Raw genomic sequence first — 13,518 nt, 5'->3', positions numbered from 1 at the left:
GTGGCTCTTTACAGTAGGGCTGCCCTGGCCACTGGAGGGTGGTCAGCGTCCCTAATGCCCTCCCACCCACCCAGTTTTGACAATCAAGAGTATTTCTAGACATTGGCAAATGTCCCTGGGGGTGAAATCGATGCTCTACAGGAGCCACACAGAACTCAGACATAGGGTGACTCCACAGGGCTGCTGGTCCCCAGGGCGCCTCCCCTGTCCAACCTGGCCACCCCAGAGGGTCACAGACACACAGCACCCACACCCACAGGGCCCAGAGGGTGGGGGCTTTCTTCCACCGCCTCCCCCACATACTTCACTTCTAAGAGTGACTCCAACTGGCATTCAAAGCAAGAGCCCCAGGCAGGGCCACTTGGGGGCGGGGAGAAGGCCAGCTTTGGTTGGGGAAGAGGCACCCTCTCCCCTTGGAAACACAGAAAAGACACAGGGTCAAGGACACAGCTTAGAAACAAACCCATTTTAATTGAGAATGCTCACAGAGATCTGGGTGAGACCAGGCCACACACCCATCCTGGCCAAGGTACCTGATCTGCTTAGAGGGTCCAGGTGGGGCTGGGTGGGGGCACAGAAGCAGGGTCAGGACTGCTGCCCTGAGCAGCAGGGGCTGGGGAAGTAAGTGTAGGGTGAGCAGAGCTGGGGCCAGGCCCTGTGTGTCTGTGTGTTCACATGTGTGCACATTCCATACATGGGCACAACGTACACAGAATCTACAGCAGCCCTCAGGGGCAGCATGAAGAAAGGATGCACGCCACGGTGTGTGCCAAGCGCCCAGTCCTAGCCCTGCTTCTGCCACTCGTACACTTGCTGTGTGACCTGGGGCAACTGACTTACCCTCTCTGGGCCTTGGAAAGAGTCACTAGGTGACCACTAAGGTTCCTTATGGCCCTAAACATCAATGTGTTTCCGGAGATTAAAATACAAAATGTGTTTGCTAAGAGCTGATGACAAGAGCCTTTGGTCTAGAGGTTCAAATCCTGCCAGGCCCGGTACCCCGTACAGCCCAATCCCAGGCAGGCACGAGAAAACACCACCCGGAGCAGCCCTCCCGACCTCGCTCAGGCTCAGCTCCCGCCCCAGGCTGTTCCTCCAAGCCTCCCAACAGCTGTGTGTGCAGCAGACAGAGAGACAGTGGGGTGGGCGGAGGCCAACTGGGTGAAGGGGAGGAAGCCAGGCCTGGGGAAGGCCCTGGCCTTGGGGTTGTAAAGTGTACCGCTCACCCTCGTGCTTTCCCTGCACACAGGGGACTCGGCACCCAGCAGGTGCTCAATAAATGCTTGAGGAACAAGCACAGTCGAGAAGAGCCTGGCTCCAGGCGGAGCTCTGTCCTGACTGAGCCGCAGTGGGGGCAGGCGGGGCTGGGGCAGCGGTGACCCTGGCAGCCTGCCCTACCTGTGGGAGTGTAAGCTGTGAAGTTCAGCATGGAGGGCAGTGTCCAGCTGCAGACAGGCCGGGCAGGAGCCCCACTGGGGAGCAGGGGAGGGGGGGGCTCTGACCTGGGAGGGGCCTGGCCAAGGAGGGGTTGCTAGGCTTTACAGTACGAGGATTCCCAGTCTACACTACAGCTACACACGGCATGAGAATGGCTGTAACAGCACAGCACAACCAGCAGACGGGAGGGACCTGGGAGAGGAGGCGGACCAGGAAGGTGGTCCTGGAGCTGGATGTGGCCCAGGAGATGTAGCTGCTCCCCCTTTAAACGCACAGATGCTCCTGGCTTGATGTAAGGGACACTCAGGGGCCGACATGGGGTGGGGCGGTCAGGGGTCGAAATAGCTGAGCCAGAGGGCAAGTCTCCACACTGGCAGTATCTGGGGTGGGGGGCAGTCTCCTAGCTGCCACCTAAACCAAGCTGGGTCTCACACCAGGACAGCAGAGCACCCTCCCACCCAGCCACGGGTGCTGCTTTCATCCTGTCACCATAGGCGTCCTGTCCCCTGTGGCATCAGTGCTTCTTACAACCCAAGGACAGGAGGCTCTGCCCTGGGTCCTCTAAGGAGTCCAGGTGTCTCCCAACCTCATCTCCTGCTCTGCGGAGAGCCATCCCCACACGGAAGAGCTGGAACCACAGGGAGCCATGGAATCGGAGGGAAGTGGCAGGAAGGCCAGAGAAGGTAGAGAGAGGTTCACGGCCCGGGCGCTCCATGCTGGTGCCAGACCTCTTCCAACACGACTGCCACTGAGTTCTCAGGGGGGGATGCGGGCACCTGGGGCCACCTCCTGTAAGGCACTGCCCCAGCCCCACCCCAGCGTCCCTCCCGCTCACTGGATGGTGCATTTGTCCCGCTCCCGGGCCTGGCCCTCCCGAAGGACCTTGGCCTTGATGTACTTGAGGTCACTGTTGACGCTGGGGCGGCGGGCGAAGGGCGAGACCATGCCATAGGCATCTGTCTCCTTTACACGGCGCATGCAGAAGGGTCTGGGGTGGAAGGTGTCGCCGTACTGCACAGAGATCTTGCGGTGCAGGGCGGGGCTCATCTCGTGCGGCAGCTTGGCCATGCTGAAGAGCACGTAGAACATCTCGTCCACGTTGGTGTTCTTCTTGGCCGACACCTCGAAGTAGGCGCAGTTCTCGTCGCCCGACACCAGCAGCTCGGCCTCGGTGGTGGGCACCTGGCGGCAGAGCTCGCTGTGGTCGTTCTTGTTGCCGCAGATGACCATGGGCAGATCCGCCGCCTCCTTCGTCTTGTTCTTCAGACAGGACTTGACCTCCAGGATCTGCTTCTGCAGGCGCTTGACCTCGTCGAAGGACTCGCGGTTGTCCAGGCTGAACACCAGGATGAAGACGTCGCCTGTGTGGTGGAGAGAAACCGCCGGCGGTGAGTTCGAGGGCGGCTCCTGCCAGCCCCCCTCCCCACGAGGCCACACAGCTTATCTGTGGCAGAACCTGGTTGGGACACAGCTACCTCAGCCTACACTTCCCTGCAGGGCTGGTGTGACTTTGAACTTGTGGAGGCAGCGTTGGAAGAATAATAAATGCCATCTCCATGACAGGAGGGGTCCTGTCCAGCCTGTTTGGGGCACATCCCCAGGGCCTGGAATCTCACACCGGATGCTGGGCAGGACCCCACCCAGGCTGTTGGCAACGGGTGGCTTAGGTGTACATCTTGCCTCCTCCACTTACCATGTGGCCTTTAGCGGGCCACACAGCAGCCTCTCTCAGTCTCTCGACCTCATGTCCCCATCAGTCCCATGTGGATGAAACACTGCCTTGTGGGGTGACCTTGAGTGCCACAGGAGATAGTGACGGCAGTGTCGCTGGTCAGTGGCCTTAGGTATCAGCAATGATACTGAGAACAAGCCCCTGCTGGAGCCTGCGGGGGTCACACACTTCCTGCCCATTTTTTCCCTGACTCTACAAAACCTGTGTGAGGTTTCTTTATCTTCATGGCCAAGGAGAGGAAACTGCAACTTGGAAACGGGGAGCAACTGTCCCAGGTCACACAGCTCCAATGTGGCCCGGATGCAAGATGTGGGCCCACGTCTGCCCTCACTTAGCCAGTGCCCAGCACACAGTAGGTGCCTTCTGCTTCTTAAATAAATCTCCAAAGGATAAGCGAACGCTGGCCTGCAAGGCCCACACTCTCCCTAGTTTGCTCGCTGCATCTCCCAAGGCCTTTGAATCCGAAGCAGGGACGATGTAGAGGACGCAGGGGTGGCGGAGAGGGCCGGTGCCTTCCCCCCAGTTTGCTACAACCTTACTACAGTGATCACAGTCTCGTGCTCAGAAGACCTTCCTCGCTTTGGCGAGATGTCAAGATCCCTGTTTTACAGACAAGGAAACTGAGGCTCAGAGGCGTCAGCAACTGGCCCACGTGACCCCAGAGCACAGCTGTCCCCATAACCGCACATGCCACATGCGGAACTGTGTTCCGGCCAGAGGTGTGCTCTGAACAGTGAGCTCTGGAGCAGAGGGGACTTTGTCGTCCTCTCCTCCTCGCCTCTCGGTGCCCAGCACACGGTGGGTGTCCGTGAAAGTGGCTGAGTGGGCGGGACGGGATGGGACAGGATGAAAGACGGTGTGGGCAGCACCAGCCTGGCATCCAGATCCACTTGGGCTGCCAGACCCGTTCCATTAGGCTGATCCTGGGCCCGGAGGGTTCAGCAGCCTTGACATATTCAAATGCACTACTGCGGTGCCAAGCTGCAGAGTCAGCCAGCAGGGCTGGCAGCTGGAGGGAATGGGTGGTGGCGGAATTGACGGTCTCAGAGTACCCCGTGCACCAGCACCACGTTGGAAAATGAGGTATGGGTTGGTGAGTGGAAAAGCAAGCAGCAGACAGATGTGCTCGGAATGGTATATGCACAAGAGAGAGACAGAAAAAAAGACTCTTCTGTGAGGACGCCAATATGAATGTCGGTGTGCTCAGTGGGGAGGGCCAGAAGGGTGCGCACCAGGCTGATGGGGTGGCCACTTCCAGGAGGGGGCAGAGCCTGGGGGGCACATGTGTCAGGGGGCTTTTCAGCCTTGTCTATGTGTTTAAAGGAGGGTGTGTTGTGTATTATTTGTGTATTAAACTATATCTTGAAAATGTGCATGGGGTCCCTCCCCTTCCCTCTGGCATTAGCCTCATTGGCATGGAGGGGCCCCCAGGCCCCTCCCAGAGAGCTGGCATTCCTGCCATATTCACTGTGTGCTGGACGTGCCCCCCATGCCCGTGCCTCCCTCCAGCGCTCTCAGCCGCCCCTAGAGGAAGCTCTGTTATGCCCACTGGGCCGCTGGCAAGACTGGGATTCAGACCTCTGGTCCCAGGTCTAGGCCACGCGATGGGGGCCGGGAGCCGTGCCCAAGCCCACCCAGGGCACCTCTATCCACACACTGCTTCTCCCAAACGTGGGCTGAGGGGGTCTGAGTTCGATCTGTGCCCAGCGGTCAGTAAGGAGTCTCAGGAGGAGGCTGTTTGCCAAGGCTGCCCAAGAGGGGGCTTGACTGGGATACTGGGGGGGGGACAGCATGGCAGGTTTTCTTGGTGCAGAAGTGTCTGATTTGGGGGTTTTCACAGTGACTGGAGGACGGATTATGTGCTCAGTCCCCGGCTTCATCGCTGCCCAGTAAGGGGGGGCATGGCTCGGGATGCGAGCCTGCGGAGCTCGAGGCAGGCACACTATAAATGCGGCCTTAATTTAGGACTAGTCTTTACTGAGCACTCACGACCCGCTCACCCAGCACTGCTCATACACTAACTCATTTAGTTCTCACGGTGACCTCTGGGATGGCTGCTGTGTGACCAACAAGCAGGCGAGAAAGCCAGGGCACAGAGAGGTAAGCCTGTGTCCGGGACCAAACCAGGAAGCAGGGGAACCAGGATTTGGACCCTGGCAGCCCGGTTTCTAGACATGCCCTCCGAGCTACCACCCGAAACTGCCCGAGACACACAGAGGACGGCCCGGCCCCACATCTGCACTTGCCCTCATCGTCCCCGACCCACCGGCCGTCTCCCTCTGCCTCCCACCACTCCCAGCAGGGCCAGAGGCCGCAGGACAGCCTAGTGGCAAAGCAGGAGACAGACTTCCATTTACCAACTGTGTTGCCACCAGAGTGACTTCAGCTCTCTGGGCCTCAGCTTCCCCACCTGTAAAAGGGGGGCAAACGCCCGTCTCCCTGGTTAGTTGTGAGGAGTAAAGAAACCAGTGCCAAGCTCTACGGCTGCGTCCAGACACACAGCTCTTGGTAAGGGTCAGTTAACGCCATCACCATTACTGCAATTATTACCGAGCCCCCAGCGTGGGCAGGGGCCCCGCTGCCCGGTCTCCACCCCAGGCACCCACCTGTGAGGATGGACAGCCTGCGCATGGCGGGGAAGGGGTGGTTGCCGGACGTGTCCAGGATGTCCAGCTGGTACATGTCGCCTCGGATGTTGTAGACCTTCCGGTGGAAGTCCTCGATCGTGGGCGTGTACTGGTCCTCGAAGCGGCCGTTGAGGAAGCGAGAGACGATGGAGCTCTTGCCCACCCGAGAGGCGCCCAGCACCACCATGCGGTACGAGTTCTTGGCGGGCACGCTGAACGTGCAGTTCCCGCTGGACAAGGTCTTCATCATGGCTCGGGGCTGAGACAGAGAGTGGGGAGCAGGCGTCAGGAGGCCCGAGGCAGCCCTGTGGCCCCCTGCTGGAGGTGCTGGCCCCCTCTGCCTGGCTCCTGGCGGGGTCTCACATTTCTCTCTGTAAAATGGGGACGGTGGACCAGGGGCTTTGGAGTTCTGCCCATTCATCCCTTCGTGCCCTTGTGTCTTTCCTCCTTCATGCTTCCACTCACTCACTCACTCACTCATTCACCCCCTTAAGTATTCCAGCACGGGACTGCCAGGGCTTGAAGCCTCGCTTTATCACTAGCTCACTGTTGCTTTGGGGCAAGTAGCCTAACTTCCCCAGGGGCCACTTTTCTCATCTATAAAATGGCTCATCTCGAAGGGCCGCTCTAAAGGGCTCCCTGCCTGGCCAGATCTCCGAAGTGTCAATCTTTTTTCTTGGCGGGGGGGGGGGCAGGGGGGGAGCGAGGGAGGAAAGGTGGCTGATCTCTCAGAAAAGAAGGGCCAAAAGCTTTTTTTTCAGTGGGCTTTTACTGGGTTCGTTTTGCACAGGAATGCAGGTAAAGCTCATTAATCATAGTCAGGCAACAAGGATCAAACAGTAGATCACAAAGAACTCCGAGGACCTATTTTGAGTCAGGGTCAGATAGTTAGAGCTACAAAACTTTGAGGAACAGACTCACTTCTTGCTTGGACCCTTAGAAGTGTCAACTCTTAAATGGTGCCACCGGGGCTCCACCAGTCTGACAAGTACCACCAGCAGCCCACGCCCCCCCCTCGGAGCGCACAGTCGGCCTGCTCCCTCCCGCCAGTCACACCTTCGGCACCAGAGAGCCCCTCCATGAAAAGAGCAGCTCCGCTGCAGCCAGACTTCAACGCAGGGGGGAGGCATTTGGTAAAATCGGAATGAGGGGGACTGCAGAAGGGGCCCCGGTTGTGCCTGAATACCACGTGCCACTGCCGCAGTGGGAACAACTGTCTCCACACTCCCTGCTGGTGACCTCAACCCCAGAGAAGATGACGCGGAAGGACGGAATTGCTTAATGACAGAGACCCTAGGTCGTCAAGGGAGAGCCCTGCAAGACCGGATGACGACACCAGTCCCTGGTGGGGACCACATTTTGAACCTCCCGCACATACGACAGAACGGAAGGAGCAGCAGTTGCTGTTGTTTATGGTTCAACTCCCAGAGAAAGCCTCGTTCGCTGCCCCTAAAGTGACGAGCTGCTGACCGCGCCATTGCGCGAACTGTCTGACATGAAGCAGGATACGGGCCCCTCATTCCTGGTCTCCCAGCTTTGGAGCAGGTTCAGCCTGATACGCAGTTGAACACCAGCACGGGTGGGGGGGGTGGGGAGTGGGGGAAGAAGCCGTCTCTGTGGGCACAGCTCTGCCCACTACAGAATAAACGAGGTATAGAAGGGCTTTTGTGTTTTCTCTCTCCCAAACCCTCAGTTGCCACCTGCTTTCTATTGTTTGAACAGTCAAGTTGACATGAAGAACTAGACAGTGGTGTGACATATGCGATAATGTTTAATTTGCTTTTGTTTCTAGGCATACGTTTTTACGCATTAAAGAAAGTGGGCTTCTTCCTATTTGTATTTTTTTAAATTTCGCGTTACACTTCAAAACTTCTTAAAAAAAACAAAAAGAACTCTTCTTAGAGGCCACTCTCTCCCTGACCCCTCCAGAGGCTGGCTTCCCAGAGCCGTGACGCCTGCACACAACACGGGGCGGGCGCGAGAGCAGCTGTGGGCACGGCGGCGGGGCGGGGGTGCTGCGGCCCGGCAGCCCGCCCAGAGGAAGGGGAAGGCCCGTCCAGACAGCCTCCTCCAGGCCCGAGCCTGGGGCTGCCCGGTAGAGTTTGCCCCCCAGGCCCTGGAAGTTTGCCACCTCGGGAGGCCCAGAGACCCAGACGAGGGGGGCACGGTGTCGGAGAAATGGCCCGCGAACAACTCCCTCGTGACGCCAAGGCTTCACAGGTCGGACGTACCCAGAACTTTCTGAGGGAGCCTCCTGGCCCTGTAGAAAGAGGCTGGAATGGACCCAAGCCCCAACCCCCAGTGGACATAAGTGACCCTACAGGGGCTGTGGCCATCAGCCCCACCTGAAAGGCCCCTCACAGCCCGGACACCCTGCCCTCCCTTGTCCACACCCAGCAGAATCGCCCCGGCACTCAGGCCCCCCGTCCCTCCATTGGTCTGAGCTCTGTCTCCGATCCTTAGTTCAGGCTAGTCCCTCCCCTGAAGACCCTCTTCCCTTTATGTTTCAGGGTCTGGCTCAACACCCCCTCCTCTCTGAAGGCCCCTCGGACCCCCACCCACAGCAGCAGAAATCCCTCCCCTCTCTAGAGAAGAGGAGCTAGAAATGGATACAGTTGGGCCTGCTGGAATACCGACCCCTGGGGGCTACCACAAATCGTGGTGTAGGGGTGGGAAAATGGGGGCTGTCTTTGTGCAGGTCCTCTGCTCGGAAAAGGCACAGAGGGCCGAATGTGCTAGCTCCGACACCCCCCGACCCCGGACAGCCCATTCACCCCAAGGCTCTCTCCACAGTCATGCTGACGGATCTGCCTCGGTGCCGAGAGACTGGAGGTGGAGACAGCGCCCGTGTGGGTCTCCCAACACGTGTCCTGCCCACCTGCCCAACCAGGGGCTGCTGGGCAAGAAACCGGCTCTCGAAGGTACCTTTCTAAAAAGCTCTTATTGGTAGCACTTGTCAATTCCTGAGACGTGCATACTGCCGCCGGCCAATTCCAAGATGATGTCAGTGAGTGAGTTACAAAGAGACTCACACAATGAGCTTGCTTGGCACACTGTGACCCCGGCCCTGCCGCCAGGATAATGATCACCATGAGCCAAGCCCCTGCCGTGTGCCCAGCACTGTGCTAAGTATAGAATAGTAACCGCTGACATTTATTTTGCAGTTAACATATGTCAGAACGTTCTAAGTGCTGAACACATAATAACCCCCTTCACCCCTCAGGCATCCCAGAAGGCAGGTGGAGTTTTCCCAATTCACGGATGGAGAAATCAAAGCACAGAGAAGTTTAGTGACTTGCTCGCGATCACACAGCCCATACCCAGGAGAGGAGGGGCCGGTGGGCAGTCCGCCCTGTGCCATAGAGTCTCCTCACCGCCTCCCTGTACATTATCTTCCTCGTTTCACAAATAAGGCCCCTGGTGCTTAAAAGCTACGTGACTGGTGCATGAGTTTAATATGGGAGCCCGGACAGTGAGAGCCCAAGCCTCTCACGTCACTCACCCAGGTCATGTCTGAAGCCACCTTTCAATGTACCCTGTGGGATTTGGGCACCATGCACACAGCAGGCGCTCGGTAAGTGACCCATGAATGGATGAAGCAAATGCCTCTGCCTCTAGAGCTCACCTGAAGCCTCCTCCTGGGGACTTCTCCCTCCAGCCCCACCCTGCCTGACAGGCTCAGGGGCTGTGATGTGGAGGGTCTCAGTGCCCCAGGCACACTCACAGGTGGGCAGTGGGGGTGCAAGACCAACAGTGGCGAACCCTTCTCACCCTCTCAGTCTCCTCTGGGCCTGGGAGAGCCGGCCTGGGCCTTCAGCAGAGATGGGGGAGGGACAGGCCCCACACCAGGACGTCCCCCTCCCCAAGTCCTTCTGCAGGGAGCTTGCCTCTGCTGGTGGTCACCTCTGTCTAAACCAAGAAGGAAGGAGGCCAGCAGCCCTTAGGGACAGTGTTTATCTCCATCCCTGCCTGCCCCAACCTCTCCCCCAGGGCTCCTGGTATAAACATGCTAGTATCAGTGACTGAACAAATGGACTAAGGCACAGAAAGGAGGCAGGGAGTCAGAGAGAGGAAAAGGAGGGAAAAAGATCTGCAGCTTTCCTCTTTGAGAGAAGAATGTGAGTCTTCATATGGCCTCTGCCACGTGGGACTCGGTGAAGCACCAGACACCTGGACGCCAGGTGACAGCACCTCTGTGGGCCCCGCCTGCCACACCCACACCTCTCTTCCCTTCTCTGCCCCCAGAGGAGGCGCTTTGGGCACAGCTTCTCTCCTCCTCCATTCCCTGCTCTTCCCTATCTTTAGCCCAGCTGACTCTACACAGTGAGAAGCAGACAAGGGCTGGGATTCAAAGGGTTCTTTTCGAGTTTGGAGTGCCACCCTGGTAGTTAATGGGAGCTGGCAGCAGCACCAGTTCCCAATGAAGGTTCTGCCCACCTGGGGCCATTCTAAGGGCCCCTGGGAGGCAGAAGGGCCTGGAGCTGAGATGGGATGGGGTCATTCTGGGGGAACAGTCACCCCAGCCAGGCAGGCTTCCATCACGCTGGGTACTCTGTGCCTAATTCCAATGACTTCACAACAGCCCTGTGAAGAGGGGGACACCATGGACCCACTGGACCGATAGGGACACTGGTGTCACTTGCCTGGGTTCACACAGATAGCTGGCCGGGCCAGGATTAAACTCAGGCTGTTGGCTCGGAAGCCTGGGCTCTTACCTCTGTGAAGACCCACCTCCAGGCCACAACCAGAGTCTTTCAAAATAGTGTCTGACTCCCTGAAGCCTCAGCTGGAGTCAGGCAGGGAAATGACCCTATTTTATTCTCACTCCCGCTCTCTCCTTACAGGCAGCTGGGTGCGGGCAGCCTGCCCAGGGCTCTCCCCCAAACTCTGCTCAGCAGCTCCCAGCGAATGCATCTCTGCAGTCCCCCTCTTCTTCCCTGAGCCCCTCCCCAGGGCCTGTCTGGAAGGTGGAGAGGTCAGCTGAGCAAGGACAGCAGGAGAACAAGAGTCTGGATGCGACCTCCACCCCAGAGCAGTGACACTGCACTGTCCCCCACACCTCCTCCCACCCCAGCCCCCGGGCTCTTCCACTTCGGCACTCCCCAGCCTCTCTGGACACACACAAATAGACTGACCTCCATGCCCACACTGAGATGAGTCCTGAAGGCTTTGCAAAGCCAACCTCCCCCCTTGTCGGCTCAGGATGGTGGAGAGCAGGTTGGCAGCAGCTGTCAGCAGACCTGCTCTGCCTCCCACCAGCTCAGCGACCCTGGGTGAATGGCCTGGCCCGGTGGGGCTGGTCCTTCCTCGGAGGGATATGGCAGAAACAAACCCGGACTGGGGCCCTGAGAGGCCAGTGAGGCCAGTGAGAAGCCAAAAGGCCGATACAGCTCCTGTCACCCAGCAAGTGGGCCCCTTGCTTTGTGGCGCTTCTTGGCAGTCGGGGGGCTTCTTGGAGCATCCAGGTAGGGCAGGACTGGAGTACAGGCAGAGGTTTTGGGGGACCCATCTTGTCTCTCTGGTGCCAGGGGAAGCCTGAATCATGGGCTCCTGAGCTGGCTGCCCTTCCCAACCCGGTCTCCTATGCCCCATAAGGTCCTGGACAGCATCCTCCATCCTCTTCTCAGGGCTGGGGGCGATGGGAGGAGAGGTCAGAGGGAGCCCCTCAGAGGCACTCGGGGGTCCCCCTGGCTAGCTGAGGACAGGACACGCATCCTGGGCAGGAGTCACTCAGGAAACACCCAGAAAAAGCTGGAGGAACTCCGGACAAGGAAGGTGTTCCTGAATCCTCCCTCCTCAGAGGAGGTCCTCATTGGGGCTGGGGGGCACTGGGCACCAGCTGGCCACATCCCAGCTCTTACCCCCTTCCCAGTGTGTAGGCAGCAGCTGGCTCAGGAAGGGCGGTGGGAGTGTTTGGGGAAGGTAAGTACTTCTTCCTCCCTGAGACTCAGTTTCCTCATACTTCAATGGGCTCTCAAATGGAAGCTCCTCGCACCCAACCAGTAAGAGTAGAAGTTCAATAAGTCTTTCTTACCTGGTACGAGTAAAGGGCCTCACACCCACCCTGACACATAATAGGTGCTCAACTAAATTCTCTCTAAATATGCAGAGTTGCCCAATGGACTTGACACATGCTAGGAGCTGGATCAGCTTTACTATGGTAGTCATGTAAAGCTTCACCTAGTCTTCTTCCGACCATTCTCAACCCTCTTCCCCTGGCTCCTCACCCCGCCCAGCTCCCCATTTCTGCATTTCTGTAAGGTGTCTCCTCCTACCTGGGAATGGCGCACTGGGCCTCTGGTTCGGCTCGGAGGGCTGCCTGGAAGCGCCTGAAGGTGCGGGGAACAGCTTGCCTCCCCGGCCCCGGATCCTTCCAGGGATTGCGGCGGCCCCGGGGTCACTGCGCGGGGCTCCTCCTCTGTGCTGCTCTGAGCGCCAGGCTGGGCGCAGCCAGGCGAGGGGGTGCGGGGTGCTGGTGTCCCATGGGTGGGTTCCGAGGGCTCGGCGGGGCCCGGGCGCTGGGCGGGCTCCGGCTCGTCGCCGCCGGCCCTGCCCTGCCCCGACCCGGGGGACTCCTGCTGAGCCAGGTGCCCGGAGGCTTGGGAACGTTGGATCCCGGGGTCCCCGCCTGGGGATCCGGGCTGGGGGGAGAGCGGTAGAGGAGACTCTGGGATTTAAAAGGAGTCCTTAGAGATGCCCAGAGGACCTTTTGGAGGTAGCTCCGGGTGCACGCGTGGGTGGGCACACTCGTCCTGGCCCACTCCAAAGGGGGTCACTCAGGGTGGAGAGCTGCCCAGCTCGGCCTTGGCCTCCTCGGCTGTCCGCCGCTCTGCAGCTTTCCCGGCGCGGGAGGCAGGACTCCTTTCTGAACCCCTGAGAGGCGATGCCGGCGGCTGAAGGAGGAGGAAGGCGCTGAGTTCCGCACGCGTGTGGGAGGGGGCCTTGAACGCCGCCCCAAGGTTTCGCAGCTCTGAGTTCGCCTAAACCGGCTCCTCCTCCCGCTTCACCTCCTGTGGCCCCCAGAGCGGGCGAACTTTCTGTCTGCAGGGCTCCCGGCTCCTCCCTCCTTCCTGTCCCTAAGGCTAATGCCCCACGGAGCAAGGTCAACAGTCCCTCAGAAAAGTGGTCAGAACCCAGGGTCCTGAGGGCGGTCCCAGCGGCAGCAGTCTAGGCGCCCTCTGCAATCCCTGCGAGAGTCCCTAGATGACCCGTCGCGCGGCGCCCACCCACCCACTCTGCAGCTCTGAGCCGAGGGTCCAACAGCCCCGCGCAAGCCTCCGCCTCTGGGAGCCTGCTCACCCGCCTTCTCCCGGCGCCCCGCCCCCGGCACTGCGCTCAGCCAATGGGTGGTGGGTCCCGCTGCCTAGTCCCGCCCCTACCACCCCGCCCGCTACCACCCGGGCTCCGCAGTCTGGTGCTCCGCGTGCCAGGGCGCGTGGGACTGTGACCGCTGGGGTGGTGGCCGAGGACGAGCTCCGTAACCGGAAGGTGGCACGGGCCCCGGAGCCTGACGTCTGCGCTCGCACTCACACGCACACCACCCCGGCTGCAGGTGACTTGCGAGGGTCCCGCCGCCACCCGCCGCCAATCGGCCGGAGGGCCCCAGCTGCTCGCGCTGGGATGATCCACAGTCCACGGGCCATGGCTCCTACGCCCTCCTCCATTGTGGAAATCCCCGGGTGCCCAGCTATACACCCTGATCCGCAGCCTCCCGAGGTCTCG

General features: G+C 59.6%; 1 protein-coding gene across 1 annotated transcript; it reads right to left on the bottom strand.

Annotated features, from left to right (window-relative positions):
* Nucleotides 1-451: 451 nt before the first annotated feature.
* RASD2 (RASD family member 2) lies at nucleotides 452-12,462 on the bottom strand. Its single transcript, XM_037068235.1, has 3 exons — nucleotides 12,072-12,462; nucleotides 5,776-6,055; nucleotides 452-2,798 (listed from the first exon to the last, which is right to left on the bottom strand). The coding sequence occupies exons 2-3, from the start codon at nucleotides 6,044-6,046 to the stop codon at nucleotides 2,269-2,271; spliced, it is 801 nt and encodes a 266-aa protein (XP_036924130.1). The 5' UTR covers nucleotides 6,047-6,055; nucleotides 12,072-12,462; the 3' UTR covers nucleotides 452-2,268.
* Nucleotides 12,463-13,518: the final 1,056 nt, after the last annotated feature.

The sequence above is a fragment of the Sturnira hondurensis genome, unplaced genomic scaffold, assembly GCF_014824575.4.
Source record: "Sturnira hondurensis isolate 20B ecotype Veracruz unplaced genomic scaffold, ASM1482457v3 Scaffold0017436, whole genome shotgun sequence".
NCBI lineage: Eukaryota > Metazoa > Chordata > Mammalia > Chiroptera > Phyllostomidae > Sturnira > Sturnira hondurensis.
Note: the sequence above shows the minus strand (reverse complement) of the source record. Positions and strands in the feature narration are given on the sequence as shown.

Bases quoted from the DNA above. Each gene is read 5' to 3' on its own strand.
- RASD2 (XM_037068235.1), bottom strand. From the start codon at position 6,046: ATGATGAAGACCTTGTCCAGCGGGAACTGCACGTTCAGCGTGCCCGCC. The intron at 2,799-5,775 runs GTGGGTGCCTGG...TCCACCACACAG, and splicing joins CAGGCTGTCCATCCTCACAG to GCGACGTCTTCATCCTGGTG.